The sequence below is a fragment of the Diabrotica undecimpunctata genome, chromosome 1, assembly GCF_040954645.1.
Source record: "Diabrotica undecimpunctata isolate CICGRU chromosome 1, icDiaUnde3, whole genome shotgun sequence".
Taxonomy (NCBI): domain Eukaryota; kingdom Metazoa; phylum Arthropoda; class Insecta; order Coleoptera; family Chrysomelidae; genus Diabrotica; species Diabrotica undecimpunctata.
The window spans coordinates 20,174,131-20,194,700 of NC_092803.1; the positions used below are offsets into that span (position 1 = coordinate 20,174,131).

At 34.7% G+C, this 20,570-nt stretch overlaps 1 protein-coding gene across 1 annotated transcript; it reads right to left on the reverse strand.

The window, feature by feature from the left end:
* Nucleotides 1-1,143: 1,143 nt before the first annotated feature.
* LOC140438006 (uncharacterized) lies at nt 1,144-12,300 on the reverse strand. Its single transcript, XM_072527728.1, has 3 exons — nt 11,367-12,300; nt 10,852-11,046; nt 1,144-1,696 (listed from the first exon to the last, which is right to left on the reverse strand). The coding sequence occupies exons 1-3, from the start codon at nt 12,296-12,298 to the stop codon at nt 1,597-1,599; spliced, it is 1,227 nt and encodes a 408-aa protein (XP_072383829.1). The 5' UTR covers nt 12,299-12,300; the 3' UTR covers nt 1,144-1,596.
* Nucleotides 12,301-20,570: the final 8,270 nt, after the last annotated feature.

A 20,570-nucleotide genomic window follows, 5' to 3' on the forward strand; every position in this document is an offset into this window, starting at 1 on the left:
ATAATACCACCATCGAATACCACCCATATTTAAATATCGCGCCTTATTCTTATGTCATTTCAGCGACATTCACTTACCGAGAGACAGCATTGCTCGATGGACAGCATCCTTTATTTATTTATTTTTTGTTTGTTGTATTGATATCTACTGAGCCTATTGTCTAATTTGTGCTATTGTGTCGTATTTTTCTCTTATTATTTATTTAGTTTATTTTATTCTTAGTTTAGTGTTTTATAGTCATAAATATATAGTCATATAGTTCTAGTCATAATTTTAGTTTAGTTTCTTTATTAATTATTTTTAATTTGGTATAATAAATTTGATATACCCCGTCCACTATTTCTTCGTAAGAGGCACCTGCGAGCCCAAAGGAGTCTGCTATTTTCTTTTTACTATTAGCTGTACGTAGTTGTTGCCGGCATATTATTATTAAAAGTTCGCAAGCCAATGCAAGCAAAGATTTATTTTCCATTATAATAGTTTAAAAATCTGATAGTTGTCACCGATACTGTGTCTAATATCTCTATGACCATAAACAAAAAGAAAAATCAATGAAACCTCATTGTCACTCGTATCATAAGTCATAACTTATCATTCAGTGTAAACACGATTTTTTAAAACATCAAATAAACAAGGAGTCATAACAAATCTCATATGATAAAATCATGTTGTGTAAAGTCGACATAAAATATAATTAAAACCTGTTTTATAAAGGATATCTATGTGAATAAAATAACTACCAAAAATCAATAAATTTAAAAATAACATAATTTTGACATCTCTTTATAATTACTATAATTAAATTAACCAAACTTAATATTAAAAATCTTTCCCATACAATTACATTATACATTCAAATGTTGCGTGAAGAAGCGTTCTTGACTACGTCAAGCGCGAAGCGAACCGATTTTGTAACATTATGTATTGTTGTGTTTATTGTACCATGGTACAAAACAGTATCTCTGCATGATCTGTTCACAATAGTACTTTTCACATACCTTTTACAAGAAAATAGAGTCAGCCATTCTTTTCGAAAAGACATTTTGTCACAGAATTAATAACAATTGTTTATTATTCCGTGCTTTCGAGAGGTCGAGAATGTAATGACTTATTTTGACTGACGCTGTAAAATGACATGTTTGTTGATAATGTTGGTTACAAAATTGAATCTTGGCAGTAAATTTGAAACATTATTAGATGGATTGTCTTATTTTGTACCACGTCTCATTGTGCACTACTACTCTCCCCTAATCCTTGTGAAGTTTGTGTTTGTAACAGAATCGTTGATCCAAACTATCGTGATCCAAACCACATTTTCTTTGACTGCTAAAAATACGGGGTTTGATTCAATGAAGTGTAAAGCTAAGGTAAAAAATCTAGAAAGAAGATACTTCTTAAAAGGCACGAACAAAAACAATTAAAGATATATTTAAAAGAGTACAGGGGAATATTAAGAGGGAAAAAATTACAATTTTCTTACTATTTTTTTTACATGAATAAAATACAAACACTTTTTACAGATAGCATTACCCCTAATAGTCCTGTATACATAGAATATAATATAAAGACTAAATAACATTTTTTACTAGTTTAAAATCATGTTGGATCTGCCATATCTTTGCAGGTAAGAGTCGAACAATCTTGATTCTTTACAGCTTCTAGTACCGTCGTGAACGTGTCTTCGTTAGTACCAGACCTAAAAAAATGTTAATAATTGTTAAAGACCATAATACGCTACACTTTTGTTGGCATCACGCTGCTTTGTTGTTGAACTAATAATTAATGTGTCCACAAAAAATCTGGAAAATTATTTACTAATCAACTACAATCAATTGTATTTTTGTCGGCGTATCACATGGCCGTAACCTTCTTTAGACATGGGTACTTGTCAAAGAGTACCCCCCCTTAAGATAGGCAAAATGCCCTCACTCCCAGAATTCAATTTTTGACGTGACAACGTCTTAAATTAGGTTGTGGCTCGGAGTCACTCATGAAAAAGTGTAACGCCCGCTCACGTCTTTTACGATGAGTCACCGAACGAGAGAGAGGCCCGCTGGACCAGCGAATGCCTTGCGTCTCTCTCCCACTCAAACATGATCGGTCCGCTGCGCGCGCAGCACTAGAGAATTAGGCGCGTTGAATCGGTGCGTGCTTGTGTCTCTGTCTTTCTCGAGCGTTCTTGGCGTTGGAAAACCGAGAAAGAAACCACTCAAATAGAAATTAGTCAAGTTTAAGTTTACATGTACAATGTTTTAGTAAACAAAATATATTTCTATAGTTAAAATTTGTGCAATTCTTATTTTCATTCAATTCCTTGTTCCTATTGTGCAATTTAATAATATTCATATCAATAAATATTCCACCGAGAAAAAGACGTTGTCACGTAAAATCTTCGCCCGTAAAACCGACTTTACAGGCAACCGATTTTTTTACGTTCTACGTGATTACAAAATAAGACTCAATTTTATCCTGTCAGCCCCCTCCTTGTTCCCCCACCCCCTACCAACAAAAATTTACTTTTTTCGTTTTTCTTTTTTTAGGTGGAAAGCAATTAATTTAAAATTAAAAAAAATAACACGCGTAGTTGAGGCTTTTGCAAAACTTAACTATTTTTATAGAACCTTAAGTTGAGTTTACATAACTTAAAATGCATTTTTTCGAAAAAAAACGTAGAACTTTATATAAAAAAAAGGTTCAATAGGCAGTACTGTAGACAGCGAAAATTGCTGTTTTTTCTTTACAATTTCATAATATTTTTAAATCAAATTTCTATTTAGCAGTAGTTTGTGTAGGTGTGTCTTTTTTAACCTTTTTTCATGATTTATCGCCGTTGTGACTGCATGAAATATAAAAATATTTTACTAATAACTCTTTTTATCCCATTTTAATACAATAGTCGAACTGATAATTGCAAAAATTCATCATTGTATTTATATGAAATTATGAAAATATAAATAAGTAGAGGAAAGGATGCAAATATATGGGCTAACCATTTAGTATTTCTTTATAAAAAAAAAAAGAATAAAAATCTATTTCAATTCCAAAGATACGTATAGTTCATCCCAAACCCTTTTTTCAGTGCGTCACAGTTTATCGAATTCTCTGTAACCTATTAAGCTAGAAGTGACAGAAAAAAACGTGAGTCTGTGATTAATATACATAGAACTTAGAAAATTATATATCGTTCACGGGTATTTGCATATTAAAGCGAATTCTACTTACGGATATATAATTGGTTGTAGTTTAGAATACACTAAATAGATATCCAATCGATGATGCGCATAAATATAATTTGACGCAGATGGTCTCGAAAGTGACAGTACTTTGACAATGTCAACTGATAAAATGATAATTGTCATTCCAGGATAGTATATAGTATTTTCAGACATTATACAGTGAAAATTTAATTTTGTATTTATTGTCATAAAAATATTTTAAATATGCCGAGATATACCGAGAAAGAACAAAGACTAATATTAAAATTATTAAATTATTTTCAATTAGAAAAAGAGGCTAGGACAACTTTATTACCAGTTTCTGCCGTTCGTGAAGTAAGTTTTAAATTATTCTAAAATATATTCATATTAGTAGTTTAAATACTATACATTTTAGCCATAGTGTTTGTAATAAATAATAATAAATACATAAATAACTCTTAGCTCTTTAAGCACTTTCCTTGGAATGTATAGAATAGGAATTATGACAAACTGCCGTTCCAATATAATGCACAATAAAATTTTTTATACAGGACCTCTAATATGTAAATTAAAAAAAAAATTGAATTCTTAAAGTTTTAATTCCACATTTTCAAAAAATAACCTTTTCACATTTAGCCGATTACGATCCTTCAACTGTCAGATTGAACTAGGTTTGGGACAGACTGTAAGAATACCTATAGTTAGTTACTTATAACCTGCCCAAAGTCCAAATTGATTAAAAAATATACAACTGTTTCAAATGTACAAATAATGAAAAATTGTACTTTTGCGTTGTTTGAATAATGATCCTAAATATGGGCTACCCCTAAAAATGTGTCTTAAATTTGTGTGAAATGAGATAAATGCCTGACAAATATACACTACTGCCCAAAATTAACGCACCACCTTAAATGTACCATAAGTTTGAAGCTATTTTTCTTTTGAACGATTGATTGGATTTTGATATTTTTTTTTTCATGTTATAGATCTATTTCTAGTAAATCACTGTTTTAATACATTCTAAAAAATATTAATGTTTTACCCGTATACGGGGTGTAAAAATAAAGTTGTGTTTTTTCATCGTAATTTGCAACACTCTGTGGAATTTATTAGAAAAAAACGCTACATCTTATTACTGTTTTAAGATAGACTCATCCTTTCTCAAGATTTCCGTAAAGAAATTATCTTGACATCCTCTATTATTAAAGATTATACAGAACTTTAAGTTTTTGTTAACATTTAAAGCAAAGAAAACATTACTTACATAAACTTATGTATATAAGTTGATGACAATGATATTTAACACAAATAAAACCTAAGAAAACATAAATTAAATAATCTTTACCAATTGCCTCTCCCAAAAACACATAATAACGTGTATTTGTAATAAAATGTAATAAAAGAAAATTATTTCCTATGTAAGGAGCAAATGGAACTACAGGGTTAGACAAAATGTCTATAATATACATTTCACTTGTTAAGGAACCTCTTCGTAAACCAACAAGTTCCGTTTGCGCTGTAAGAGATATTCCTCACCAAACCATTACAGATCCTCCATTGAATAAAGTAGTAGGTCGTATATTGCACTGTGTGTAGCGTTCTCTTGGCCCTAGAATAACTCGTACATGTCTATCTGAGCTATATAAGCCATACCTCGATTCATCAGTGAATAACACATCCTCACTGCTTCCAGTCATTAACATTCCAATCAATGTGTTGTCTGGCAAATTGTAATCTACTTCTACGATGATTTACGTTTAAAGCTGGTACTCTAACTGGTAGGTACCTCCCCTTATATACAGTTCTTGATCAGCGAGACGCTTTTGTATAGTGTTTCTACTAATTTAATTATAAACATTTGCCACTTGTATTTGTAAATTTCTCATTGTGAGAAAACGTTCCCTTCTAGCACGAAGCCTGATAAACTGATCTTGTCGTGGTGTTGTGAGTCTTCCTCTTGCTTGTTCACGCCGTCTCGTATGGTCGTTTGTTTCTCGAAAACGTTGATTGACTCATGATATTGTAGTATGATATACTCTTAACATTAAGCCTATTTCACGATAACTTAACTCTACATCAGTTAAAGTAATAGCCTGAACACATTCATCTTGGCTCAGATTTCTTAAAATACGGTCCATGTAAACTAACTAACATACGCAAATAGCAAAACAATTTTTTTTTTAAATGTAAACAATATCGACAGTCTAAAACTGTTCTGTCAAATTGTTTGATTTTTCATAGCCAACTAACTGTTTCCATTAATGTGTATTACAATTCGATATCACAAAATCACATTATGCTTTGAACGTACTTTTCTTTTTTGATAATTAGGATATCGATGATTTTTTTACGAAAATGTTGAAAAAAATGAAGCTTTTTCGAAATATTAATAAGGTGTATCGTTTGCTTTTAATAAATGCCACAGGGTAATGCAAAATAAGATGAAAAATAAAATTTATTTTTACACCCCGTATATGGGTAAAACGTTGACATTTCCCAGAAAACAGAGACAGTCGGCATAAAATTGAACGGAAGTTTAATAAACAACATTAGGCATGCCGACGATACAGTCATAATAGCCGACATTTTGGAAGACTTAGAAAGAATAATGAACAAAATATTAAGATATAGGAGGGAGAACACGGACTCTTAACATAAAAAAAAACCAAATTCATGAAAATTAGCAACAACAACAATACAAACGAAATATTAACGGTAGGCGGCCAGCAGATTAAGAGAGTAAAAAGATATACTTACTTGGGAACGATAATCACAGAAAATAACGATTATACTGCAGAAATAAGAATCAGAATTGAAACAGCACGTGCCAACTTCGTGAAAATGAAAAAGATTTTATGCAGCAAAGATCTGACATTGACCCTCAGAATAAAGCTAAATAAATGCTATGTACACAGTGTACTCTACTATGAAGCTTAATTATGGACATTAAACCGCAATACAATAAATTGACTTAACGCGTTTGAAATATGGACATTTAGAAAATTGTTAAGGATTCCATGGGTAGATAGAGTCACGAATACAGAAGTGTTAAGGAGAATAGACAGAGAGAGGGAAATGGAAAATACAATAAAAGAATGGAAATTGCAATATATCATGTGATGAGAGGCGAAAGATACAACATCTTGAGACTCATAATTTAAGGAAATAGGGGGTAGGAGAAGCGTAGGAAGAAGACGCGTTTCCTGGTTGAAAAACCTGAGAGAGTGGTTTGGTTGCAGCTCAAGGCAATTGTTCAGAGCAGCTGCCTCGAAGGTCAGAATAGCCATGATGAATTGCCAACCTTCGTCGCGGAGATGGCACTTAAAGAAGAAGCAGGTACATAAGATAATACATTTGTTCGCTTAATCTTGGACGTACGGTATCAGGTGAAACTTCGGTAGTATGAACATCTACCAATTTCCTAATCGAAGCTGTAGCAGTAATTGTCATGTAGCAGTAATTGTCCTGTAGCAGTAACTGTCGGCTCTCGAAGCACTTGAAGTCTAAAAAACTGATCTTCCACGACATTTGTTGACCTTTGTCGTCCCTGTACAGGCCTTCTTGAGTAAAAACCAGTTTCTTAAAGTCTCTTTGTAAAACATCAGATATTGTGATTCGCGGAACGCCAAGCATATCTTCAATATATCGAATGGAACGCCCATCATTAGGAAGAACATCAGCTTGTGCTACTTGATCTGGCCTCATTACAAATTATTCTTTGTTATTAAAAACACTTTTGTTTCCCGAAAAAGCAGTCAACAAACACCAGAAAGGAAAACTTTTTCAACTCTTTAAATAACGAACAAATGGATAAAAGCAATTTATATTTTGATAAATGTATTTAACATTTGCTGATACTTCATCCCAAACCTTTTTTTATAAAAAACGTTTGGAATAAAGCATCCTTGCCCCTTGGTGGTTTGAATAATAGATTACGACCTTTATATTCTGAGGCCTACCGAATATATATGTAAAATTTCATAAACTTCATTCGCTTAGCTCGGGCATATTTTAACAGATTCATTGTCGGAAACCTACAACACAACAATTCCTACTTCTCAGTATTAATAGCTCAAGTATCCTACTATTGCAGACTTCTTTCTTTAAAAAAAGAAGAATTATTATTCTAAATAATGGAAGTGTATACTAAACCCATCAAATTTTGGATAGTATATATTTAAATAATATATTTTAGTTGTTACAATTTAACATAACTATTTATTATATGGTGTAAATAAATAAATAAAACCTAAATGGTGACCTAAATGGAAGAACAGGAAGAAAAGAAAACGACAGAACAGTTGGTAGATTTGGAGAAGATATAATGAACGATAACGGGGAGAGATTGATTGAGCTATGCGAAATAAACCACTTAAAGATCACAAACGGCTTCTACAAACATAAAGACATACACAAATACACTTGGACACAAGAAACAAGAAAATTGAGGTCTATTATTGATTATGTTATAGTAAACCAAGAAAGCTCGATAAAAATAAAAGACGTGAGAGTAAAGCGAGGCGCAGAATGCGGCACAGACCACAAACTAGTAATCGCTTGGATGGAATTCCCCTTCATATGGACCCAACAGAAACCGACCCAGGGAGAGTCTGACCAAGTTACGGCTCCGGCTACACCTGTCAATACGTGCTCAACACAAGAAAAGAAATTCAAAATCAATTTATTAGAAGAAGACTCAATAAAAGACCTATATAAGCGAAGATTGGACCAAAAGCTATAAGATTTTCGGTATGAATCATTAGAACAAACATACGAACACATAAAAACCTGCATGAAGACAGCAGCCCTAGAAGCTCTTGGAGAAGTGGACCAAAAATACACCAACCAAACTACAAAATTAACCGAAGACACACTAACATGCATAAAAGAGAAAAAAGAACTCCATATAAAATACCTGAACACAAAAAACTATGAGGACTTGGAACTATACAGGAAAAAAAAATAAAGAAGTGAAAAGAAAAGTGGCAAATGAAAAAAATGAAAGATGGGAAAAAACATGCACAGAGATAGAACAGCACATAGGAGGAACGAGAAATTCAGAGTCATGGCGCATCTTAAAGTCGCTCCAAAGAAATAAGACAGAGAAAATCAAGATCGATCAAATCAAAGAAAACGAATGGCAAGAATACTATAAAAAATTGCTAACCGAAGACCGCCCCGAATTCAAAGAATCAGAAATAGACGGAATAGAAATCTACACACATGACGAAATCGAATTAAGCCTAGCTGAGGTAAAAAGAACGATCAAAACTCTAAAGAACAAAAAGGCAGAACGTCCCGGCGGAATACCAAATGAATTGATAAAAAACGGATCGGAAAAGTTATTCCGTATGATACATAAAATGTTTGAGAGAGCACTGAATGGAGAAGACCTACCGGCAGAATGGACCCAATCATATATGACATCAATATACAAGAAAGGAAATAGAAAAAACTGCGAAAATCGGGGAATCAGCATTATATCGTCTATAGGCAGACTGTATGGAAAGACCATAAAGGAAACATTAGAAATATATATACAAGATAAAATCGGAGAAGACCAGGCAGGTTTCACAGCGGGGAAAGCATGCTTAGATCACATTTACACGGTCGAACAACTAATAGAAAAAAGAATGGCCAAAAATAGATCCGTCCATCTGGCTTTTGTTGATCTTAAGAAGGCATATGACTCAATACCTAGAACCAAGCTATGGGAAGCAATGGAAGACATCGAAGTTCCACGAAGATTAATAAACGCGGTAAAAGCACTCTGCAAGAATAACGAAGTAGCTATCAAAACGGGCAATAGAATATGCAGTCCATTTAAGACGACAAAGGGACTACTACAGGGTTGCTCAACATCTCCCACCCTGTTCAAAATATTCCTGGAAAAAACCCTGAAACCATGGAAAAGAAAGTGCGAAGGAATGGGTATACCAGTAAGGAACGAATATCTATATACGCTAAGTTTTGCCGACGACCAAATAGTGATCGCACAAGACGAAGATGACCTCAGTTTTATGATGAGAAAACTGGAGCAGGAATATACAAAGAATGGGATGGAAATAAACCTAAAGAAAACTGAATACCTAACAAGGGAGAATACAGAAATAAAACAGCTGGAAATAGACGAAGGTAAAAAAATCAAAGGAACAGACAAGTATAAGTATTTAGGTTTCATAATATTAAACAAAGGAACAACGGAGGAAGATATAAAAAATAGACTAGGACAAACAAGAGACTGCATACGAAAATTGAACCCGGTACTATGGGATAAGAACATCTGCATGAAAACAAAGAAAAAAATATATAATACCATGACAAGAAGTATCCTCACTTATGGGTGTGAAAATTGGACAATAAATAAGAAAACCAAAAACAAAATAAGAGCAAAAGAGATGGAATTCCTAAGGAGAAGCTGCAGAGTAACAAGAAGGGATAGAATAAATAACATGGAGATTAAGAGGAGAAAGGGAATGAACTCCGACATAATAGATTACATCGAACAGAAGAGGTTAACCTGGTACGGACATGTCAGAAGAGCAGACCAAAATCGGTGGATAAATAGAATAACAAAGTGGAGTCCGATAGGAAGAAGAAAGAGAGGCAGACCCCGAAGATCTTTCAGAGATGAAGTGGACGAAGCGATGAGTAGAAGAAACCTACAGGAAGGGGATTGGCTAAACAGGAAAAATTGGACAAAACGGTTGAGTGAAGGAATATAGTGAAAACTGTGGAAATCCTTGTATATATATATATATATATATATATATATATATATATATATATATATATATATATATATATATATATATATACATGTGCATGGTATATGTGGGAACCACAAAAAGACACACCAACACCAGGATAAATGAACATAAAAGCCATTGTCGTTTAGGACATATCGACAAATCTGCCGTTGCCGAACACGCTTTGGGAAGCGGAGAACATCGAATACTATTTGAAGAAACACAGATGCTGGACAAAACTTCACAGTACTACCCACGGTTATATCGGGAAGCGGTGGAAATATACAAGCACCCAAACAATTTCAATAGGATAGAAGAAGGACTAAAAATCAACAAAACATGGATACCAGTATTAAAATCCACAAACGCCCTTCCCGCCAAACACGGAGATAGAAAAGCTACTATAAACAACGACACGCCCCCTCAAGCCGAAACCAGTGGAGGGGAGGCGAGTGGGAATTATAAATATTGCCTCCGTAGTACAACGCGTCGTCAGTTTCTGCTTACAAGCGAAGCATCAACATCTCCAGAAGATGCCAACCCCTAGTGTTGGCGAAACGTCGAGAACAAATCTCAACAGAAGACAACGGCCCAACAGCCCGAATAAACAGTTTAATAAGTTAGACGATGGCCGTGAAAGCCTAACGCAATTCTATTTTATTGACTATTTAGTTTGTTTACTATTAATATTGGCTATGAGTACGTGTGCTTGGTTGTATAGTTATTTCCAGCCACTTTAAGTCTGTCAAAAAGTAACTAACTTCGCAAAAAAATAATTACTAAATTCACTAGACAGTTCGGACTGGGAATAGCGAACCGAGTATACTAGACTTTATGATGAAACATATTGTATCTCTGAAAAAACAAGAAAAATACTTAAAAACTACTCTTATATTATAACTTACTTGTCCACGAAATTATCTAAAAGGTTTTTGATGTGTTCCTCAGCATTTGACGAAAACATGGCGTTCACCATCAGTTCACAAAATACCTTTTGCTGGCATCCGTCATGTTGCAACTTATGTAACGAATTCAACGAGTTAGCTACCTTTGTCAAAATATTTTCTGATGTGTCGTCATTTCTGTTGAATCTGCTTTGACTAAAAGAACAAAAATACATAAATAATATAAAATATAAGTTTTAATAACACAGAAGCCATGACTGAACCTTTTTGACCAAAATATTTTACTTATCATTATATTACGATGCAGATTTTTAGTAAAAGATTTTTTAAAGCAAGCCTAACTATATTAGCAATATACGTAGAAACAGATCTCTTAGTGAGTGAACACGCCTCAAACAAATCAAAAGCAAAGCAAATGTTTCTACATCATGGGCAGAAGCGAAGAAGAAGAATTGCAAAAAGAAATTACACTAGAAACTCATTATTCAACACTAACAGAAGAAAAAATAACTTACGTGTCGTTTGCTGAAGACACTGTTATAATAGTCGGAGTTAGTGCACTCAAAAACAAGCCAATTGGTATAATCGTTGCTAGAACTTTAAGAATCTTCTTGAAAGAGCTCATTCCTCCGCCTCCGTGTTGTGGTTCTAGGGAATGATGAGGCTCTTTTGGTCCGTATGGATATCCATGGTATGAATGATCAAACTTGTTACCTTCATTAAAAGAATGTGGATCTAAATATTCAGCTGGAAAAATTGAATGATCCAGTTGATTTCCTGGGTAGGATCCATGGTCACTGAAGAAGGATTTTGGAGATGATATAGGGAATTTCTTATCCAATCCTGCGAAACTCAAGAATTTTTGCCACATACCTCCTTCAGGCTGTCTTTGTGGATATACTTGTGGTGGAGGAGGAACTTGATGCTGTACAGGTGGTTGTAATGGCTGCTTGTAAACCAGTTCTATCGGATTAGACACAGTGGTGGGATTTTCATATCCATTACCAAAGGAATAAGGTCTTACTTCTGTTGGAGCAGGAAATTTTACCGGTGTATTTTTCCATGGAGACTCTATTGAAGATTCTTCGTGTCTTACTGAATTGTCAGACCACACATTAGCTGCCCAATTGGGAGCTGGATAAGACTCAAAACTTTTTGATTGTTGGTTTAAGAAGAAGCTGTTGTCGAATCCTCCAAACTGTTGACTGGGTTTAAAATCATCAATTTTCTTGATGTTAGTTTCATTTAGTAGATGTCCTGTAGTGTTTAGTAGTAGATTCCGTCTTTCTATAACTTGGATCGGCTTAAAAGGTCCATCACTTAAATTTTTAGGGAGCACAGTTATATTAGCAACAGTTATGTTAGCAGTAACGTTTTTGTATTCACTATTGTGAAGTTTAACAAGGGATAACCAGGAAAGGAATAAAGTACACAGTAGAAGCCACATTATTTCACATTACCGAGCATTGCAATGATCGTTTAACTTCTGGTTTTCTTATATTTATAAATTCCCATGACAATGCAACATTTAATAGCGTCACCAAGTCATTGTGTTTAGGATGGCATGTCAAAGAAAGCGAGGGTTTCAATAGAAATATTATATGCTCTAAAAATTTCGAATTGTATCAGAGTGTGGAGGAAATATGTAATTGGTAGTTAATGTCTGCTTTAAAATGTGTAATAAGAATAAATTGAAAAGACTTGCTCACGATTGTTAAATAAATGATTTATTTCATGGTTGGTGTTATTAAAAAATGAAACATTCGAGCGTTTGTTATTAAACATGGCATAGAAATACAGAATAAGCAATTAAAAAAAAATGTTATAGCAATTACTTCTTTCGTTAGGAGTACGCCACAATATAAGTGTAAAAAGTTTATTTTTGACGTTTCAATTCCACTTTACCAATTTTCCACTTCGGAAATCGTTTTCAAAATACAAAACAATAATAGATTAAACAAATTTTGTTTTTGTTACTTGCTGAAAAATTCTTCTAATAATTTAATTTTATCTGACTCATTCATATTGAAAATTCAGACATATACAAGTAGACGACTTTAAAATGATATTGAAAATATTGCTGAGTTGTGTTTCTGGGACGACTTTCTTGTAAGACAGTTCGTTCGGTTACATGAAACCAACTTTAACTAAAGTATATCTGTCAGAACAATCATAGCATGTGATTCATCTTTAAAAAGGCAACCACATGCAATGATGACAATAAAATTCTCCTGTTAGTGATTCCATACTAAATCATGAGGAAAAACCAGGAAAAAAATATTTAGTTTACCCTCAATAAACACCAAACTCTGATTTTATATGTATGTTATTTAAAAACATAAATTATGTATCATCGATATGTTACTGACTTGATAATAGTGGTATTTTCCTTTTATTGGCGAAAAAAATATTTAGTTTACCCTCAATAAACACCAAACTCTGATTTTATATGTATGTTATTTAAAAACATAAATTATGTATCATCGATATGTTACTGACTTGCTAATAGTGGTATTTTCCTTTTATTGGCTTCCTCTTTTAATATGGATAACCAGATCTTACTGTATACTGCCGACGATTTTTCTCTTTTTACCACCTGTTTCTTTTCACCAGTTGTATGAACATATAAAAACTGTTTACACCAAGCAGCATTTGAAGCAATGGGATACTACATAAAACCCAAGGTAAATAAATCATACTTGTGGGATAACGAAATAGAGGAAGAAATAAAATGTAAAAGACAAGTATACTAACAATATTTAAGCTCCAAATCATTACAAGACAAAATAAAATATAAAGAAAAACGAGCAGAAGTACGAAGGAAAATCTCTATGAAAAGAACAAGTTTTGGGAAAGAAACTGCCAACGAATAAATATTTATCTAGGAGGAACCGGAAGCACAGAAAGCTGGAAACTGATAAAAAAATTGAGAAAAGAAAAAAATAAAGAAGTAATACAGATCATAAAACTTGAAAACTGGGAAGAGTATTTCAAAGAACTTTTGGTAGAGAATAGAGTCGAATTTCAAGAACATAGAAATCAAAACCAAGATAGGATTTCAATAGTCGGCTCGCCAATAAGATTAACAACAGAGGAAATTAAAAATGTATGTAACAGCTTAAGAGGAAGAAAGCACCCGGACCAGAGGATATACCCGGAGAATTATTTAAGTACGGAACGAACAAATTGTACGAATGTCTTCGACAACTATTTCAAGAATGCATAAACACAAGCGAAATCTCTACGGAATGGAAGATATCATACCACAGTACTATACATAAAAAGAGTGATAAAAATAATTGTGAAAATTACCGAGGAATAGCTGTAACTGGCTCTATGAGAATCTTAAATATGATGGAGAATAGAAGAAGAGCTAAAAACAGAGACATGTGGGAGTATAAACGAATTGACAAAGAAATAAGAAAAACTATTAGAGAAACCAAAAACAAATGGTTGGAAGATCAATGCAGAGAAATAGAATCATTGAAAAGTAGACACGACTCGTTTAATCTCGTTCTTCTTAGGGTGTCTGTCCGTTCCGAACGTTCGCGATCATCCTGGCTATGATAACTTTGTTAGTTGCTATACGAAATATCTGTGTTGAGGTCTTTCTATACCATGCTCTCAGGTTAGCAAGCCAGGATATTCTTCTTCGTCCTGGGCCCTTTTTTTTCAATTTTACCTTGCAAAATGCATTGAAGTAGCTCGTATCTGCCTTGATTTCTTATTATATGTCCCAAATCCACAGTTGTGTTCATCCTCCGCAGTACTTCTTTATTGGTGAGTTTGTCTGTCCATGGTATCTTTAGGATCCTTCTGTATGACCATAGCTCAAAAGCCTGAAGTTTTGATAGAGTTTTCGCCTTCAATGTCCAAGTTTCTACTCCGTACAGAAGCACTGAGTACACATAACATTTAAGGAGCCTTATCTCTGTTTAATCCCCACAAGAAGGTAAAAGAGGCAACAGGAATGTACAAACCCAAGAGATCAGGACATATGACTGATAATCATGGCGACCCGGTAATAGACATTGAACAAACAAAGAACATATGGAAGAGATACGTTTAGAAGACATTCGATGACGACAGAGATAACAACCAGATAATTTTGGAATACGACACAGGACCACCAATCACTCAAGACGAAGTCAAAGCCGCAATTAAAGCAACCAATGCAGGCAAAGCACCAGGGCCCGACAACTTTCATTCAGAATTTCTAAAAATCATGGGACACGAAGGAGTCAAATGGCTTACGACAACGTTCAATAAAATCTATGACTCGGGAAAAATCCCAGAGAGCTGGTTAAAATCTACATTTATTGCTATACCTAAAAAACCTAATGCAAAAAAATGCGAAGAGCATCGTATTATCAGTCTAATGAGCCACATTCTTAAGACCTTCTTAAAGATAATACACAGAAGAATTTATCAGAAATGCGAGTCACAGATCTCACGAACGCAGTTTGGATTCAGGGATGTGTTAGGTACAAAAGAAGCCTTGTTCGCAGTTCAGGTATTATTTCAAAGGCACAGAGACGTCAACTGCGATATTTATGTATGCTTTATCGACTACCAGAAAGCTTTCGACAGAATCAAGCACGATAAGCTCATGGATATACTAAAGGCAACTGATCTGGATAACAAAGACCTTCGAGTAATCAAGAACTTATATTACAACCAATCAGCAACAATTCGGGTGAAAGACCAACTAACAGAAGAAGTTGCAATACAGAGAGGAGCACGACAGGGCTGCATACTCTCTCCCCTATTATTTAACGTCTATTCGGAACACGTTATGAGCCAGGCCTTAGAGCATATCTTAGAGCATTCTCATAAATGGTGAGCGCCTGAATAACATCAGATATGCAGACGACACCATCCTCTTTGCAGACAGTTTAGAAGGTTTACAGACACTAGTAACGCAATTGTGGAGAATCAGTCAAGTCAGTAGTCACCTAGTCAATTACTGGTAGATCAGCAACAAATACTCCAAGTGCCCCGTTACTACTATTTAGGAACCACCATAAACGACCAATAAGACCACTCAGTTGAGATAAAACAAAGAATTGAAAAAGCCAGGTCAGCATTTGTCAGAATGAGCAAGATATTTAAGAGCCACGACCTCCCTTAAAAACGAAAAGCCGTTTATTAAGATGCTACGTATTTACAGTGCTGCTCTATGGAGTTAAATCATGGACACTAACCGAGGCATCCATGGGAAAACTCAAGGCGTTTGAGATGTGGTGTTATAGACCGATACTGAGGATCTCCTGGCAGTGGCGGCTGGTGTGGTACAATTTTGGGTAGGCCAAGCCAGAAAATTACATATAGCTATGTGTAATCAGTGGCGGATCCAGAGGGAGGGGTCATGGGGTCATGACCATCCCCCTCCCGTTAAACATATTTGAAAACCCACTTATCCTATTGGTGAAAGTAATCACCCTCAAGATCCATGACCTCTCCAAAAAAATTTCTGTAGCCGCCAGTGTGTGTAATACATTTTTTTTGTGTGAGAATTGCAATTGTGTTGTTTGTTTCTAAGGTTTGTTTAAAAATATGTTACAATTATATATTATGTTACTGTTACATATTTTTTTATCATAATTTAAAAGGAAATTTATATTACAATTCGATAATTACGTTACAAGTGACAACGATGGTGGCCGTAGGTCCGATCGTCTGGTGCCTAAACAGCAAGCATAAACACGACAATATAAATCGTTGTCCGGCAAGCTGCTTAACTTCAAACGCTTTTTGTACGGGGATCTTATGTGAGCTGGGTCGGCCACTTCCGATCGGGCTTATTAATAATATTTAAAACGCCTGAATGCGATTCGATGCTTTCTGTGGTAATATAATAACATAGTTGTTTTAACGGACGCTAATATATTGAGTAATTTAGTACATTTAAAAGTTATTTACATGCATTAACATAATTTTTTTTGGGCCTGCGTAGCGCAAGCGGTAGGATGCTTGCCTCGCAAGCCGGTGGTCCGGAGTTCGAATCCTACCGCCGGCAAGAACATCTAGACATTTTAAAAATGTCTATAGGCCCCAGGTCGACTCAGCCTGAATAAAAATGAGTACCTTGGGTAAAACCAGGGGTAATAATAGACGGTTGAAGCGTAGCACTGGCCATGTTACCTTCCTTGTATACCGTAGGCCCTAGATATAGCAACTACCCTGCTATACTCCCAAAGCCGCGACAGCGGTATAAAACGGGAGACTATTATTATACATAATTTTTGAATATATGTTTTTCAATGTTAAAGCTCTTAAAATTATTGGGTAGGCCCGGCCTATCCTGCCTACCACCAAAAGCCGCCACTGTCTCCTGGGTGGACCGAATAACAAACATTGAGGTTCTACGTTGGATGGATAAAACATGTGAAATTATATCCATAGTGAAACAACGCAAGCTAGAATATCTTGAACATATAATGCGAAACAATCACAGATATAACCTGCCGCATCGTATATTACAGGGAGAGGTCTACGGAAAGAGGGGGCCAGGAAGAAGAAGAATATCTGGGCCCCAGAACTTACAAAAATGGTTTTCCTTAACCACTTCAGGACTATTTCGAGCTGCGGTCAATAAAGTTAGAATTGCCATGCTAGTAGCCAACATCCGTAACGGATAGGCACTACAAGAAGAAGGATCTATGAGTCGAATATATGGAAAGGTTTTAAAGAACCCAATCGAGAGAGAACACTAAGATTATGAAGCAGAAGAACAAGTAGGATTACGTACGGATCGATCCACTATTGACCACATTTTCTCCTCAATCCAGATAATAGAAAAAAAGATAGCACGGAATCAAGAGATTCATATGTTGTTCGTCGACTTACGGAAAGCCTACGACAGTTTTCCACTGAAGAAGCTGTGGCAATCAATGGAAAGCACGAATATTAATATAGAAATAATAAAAGCCGTCAAAGTGCGATACAACAATCCAATAACAAAAATTAAAGCAGGGACATAAATAACAACAGGATTTATAACATTAAAAGAATTAAAGGAAGGATGTTGTATGTCCCCCACTTTATTTAAAATATACCTCGAAAGTGCTTTAAAAAGATGAAAACAAAAATGCAGGACAATGGGGATACCGCTCACCAATACTGTATATACCCTCAACTTTGCAGACGAACAAGTAATAATGGCTCAAGATTATGACGATTTAAACTATATGGCACAAAAATTAATTAAAGAGTATGATATATGGGGTCTAGAAGCAAATAAAAAGAAAACCGAATAGCTGTGCATTGGAGTAGAACAAAAATATCTCATATTAGACGATAACACTACTATAAAGCACTGCTGTGACTACAAATATCTAGGTATCACTATTTCACAAGATGGAAAATTAGACAAAGCCATAAGAGAGAGAAATACGTCAGGGAGAAAAGCCACCACAATATTAAACAGCATTTTATGTTACCAATCCATCAGCAAAGAAAATAAAAAGAGCATATATGAGACTATAGTAAAAATTATCACTTTATACAGCTGTGAGGTATAGCCACTGAAAGAAAGAACACTGGCAACGCTGAAAGCGACGGAAATGGATTTTTGGAGAAGAGCTGCAGGAAGATCTAGAAGAGAAAGGATTACCAACGAAAGCAGTAGAGAAATAATGGGAATCATACGAACAATCACAGATGACCTAGCAACAAAACAACTTATCTGGTTCAGACACATACAAAGAATGAATGAACAACGAATACCAAAAGAAATATTAAAATGGCAACCAGAAGGAAAGAGAAAACGAGGTAGACCGAGAAAAAGTTGGAGCGAAGAAATAAATAAAGAACTGAGAGAGAGGGCTATAGAAGAAGACCTATGGAACAACCGGACTGAGTGGCGATTGGAAGTCGGAAAACGGCGGGGAAAGGAACTTGTCGGTTATTAACCGACAAGTAGTACCTATTCTGATTTCTTACAGAACTAGTCCTGTTTCAAGTTTTCAGGTTATCCTAGAAGAACCCCCCTATCAATACGAAGACATTTCTTTAAATTAAGCTGACAGATTGTGTTATAACCCTAATAACATTAACTACCTACTTTACAAAACACATCCATCTACTCATTGCCATAAAAATTAAAATATCCACCCCTTAAAGAACGTTTAAAGAGATATGGTTATCCTACACAACGAGCTATAGCCTCTGGACTACTAATACTTCCACTATTTTGTATATCCCTCACGACCTATCCAAAGAGTAGGTACCTACCACAAACCCCATAATGATTAACAACCTGTATCAAGAACGGATATCAGAATATACTAGCTATAACATATTTTTTACTGATGCATCAAGAATTACAATCGGAGATGCAGCGGTCTTTATACTAGGAAATACTAAATATTATGCAATTCGGATCCCTTAATTCTACAGCATTTTTACGGAAGAAGCAATCGCCGTTTTAAAGGCATTAGACGTATGTAAGAGTCACGCAAGCTCAAACTTTCTTCTTATTACTAACTCTTTTTCTGTTTTTCAGAGCTTAAGACAAATATATCCAGCACATGCTATCCTGCAACAAATACAACTTGAACTTTACCACCTATAAAACAGACACGCAAACGATAAATTTCTTCAGGTACTGTCACACAAAAGTATCGCAAGAAATAAAAAATTGGATAAATTAGCAAAGAAAGCTGATCCTGATGAGCTAACTGAAATGATGACAACAATTCCATTCACTGATATCAGAGCTCAATATTAAACAGCACTGTGTAAAAAATTGGCAACAAATGTGGAATTCTAATAAGGCTGAAAAAAATGTTAAAGCGAGATTTGGCACTAAACTGAAAATTCCAGAAAACAGAAGGCAACAGGTTACCGGTTAATAAACCAATTAAGAATTGAACTCACCAGCATATCATTAACAAAAGGAAGGTAGGACACTTTCTTCTTCCAGGGTCAAAAAGATATGTTCTCTATCTCTTGAGGATTAATGCCTCCGTCTTCTGTGTAGATGCAGAACACCAATAGTTGCGATAATATTTTGTGCGTATCTTATAAAGAATCTAGCTCTTTTACTCTCCACCAGAATAGTAAAGGTTCTCGAGGTTTTCGCTTGGAAAAACTTGCCCGAAGTCCTTTATGATTTGTACTGTTACTTGTTTACTTATTAATAATAGTAGTCTACAGAGGATTCCTGATTTTCATAATTTTTTTACAAAAAAAAATGAGTTGGGTAATTGTTTGTCACAAGTTAAATATTACAATAAGTGAAACTCTTTTTTAAAGATATCTTGAACTCAGAAACTCCTCCGACATAGAGTTGCTGCTGAAAACGCAGTTGCTGTGGCATTTACCCATACCTTGTGTGACCACTTGGTTACGCAAACACGTCATCAATTAATGTTGATTGTAGCTAAACTTGACGCTAGAAATCTATCCACAGTTTAACTTTTCGTTCCTAGATCTCAGTGTATTCAATTTCTTACTGTATTACATTCAACAGTTGGGAAAGAAATAGTATAGCTTTGTGAATTCATGCGTATTAACGAATGTGCAAATTATGGAACTGAGATTTGAGTAAGTAGTTTTATTAGTTTACTATTAAGACTTTCCGGCAATTTAAACAATTATTGATATAGTTAAGGAAGTAGATTATAACAAAAAACATTACAGGCAACCTCACCCATTAACATAAAATTTACATCTGACTGAATGAAACTGTTACCAAATGGTCACACTAGGCTAAT

Bases quoted from the DNA above. Each gene is read 5' to 3' on its own strand.
- LOC140438006 (XM_072527728.1), bottom strand. From the start codon at position 12,298: ATGTGGCTTCTACTGTGTACTTTATTCCTTTCCTGGTTATCCCTTGTT. The intron at 11,047-11,366 runs GTAAGTTATTTT...TTGTTCTTTTAG, and splicing joins GTGTCTTCAGCAAACGACAC to TCAAAGCAGATTCAACAGAA. The intron at 1,697-10,851 runs GTAAGTTATAAT...ACATTTTTTTAG, and splicing joins TTAGATAATTTCGTGGACAA to GTCTGGTACTAACGAAGACA.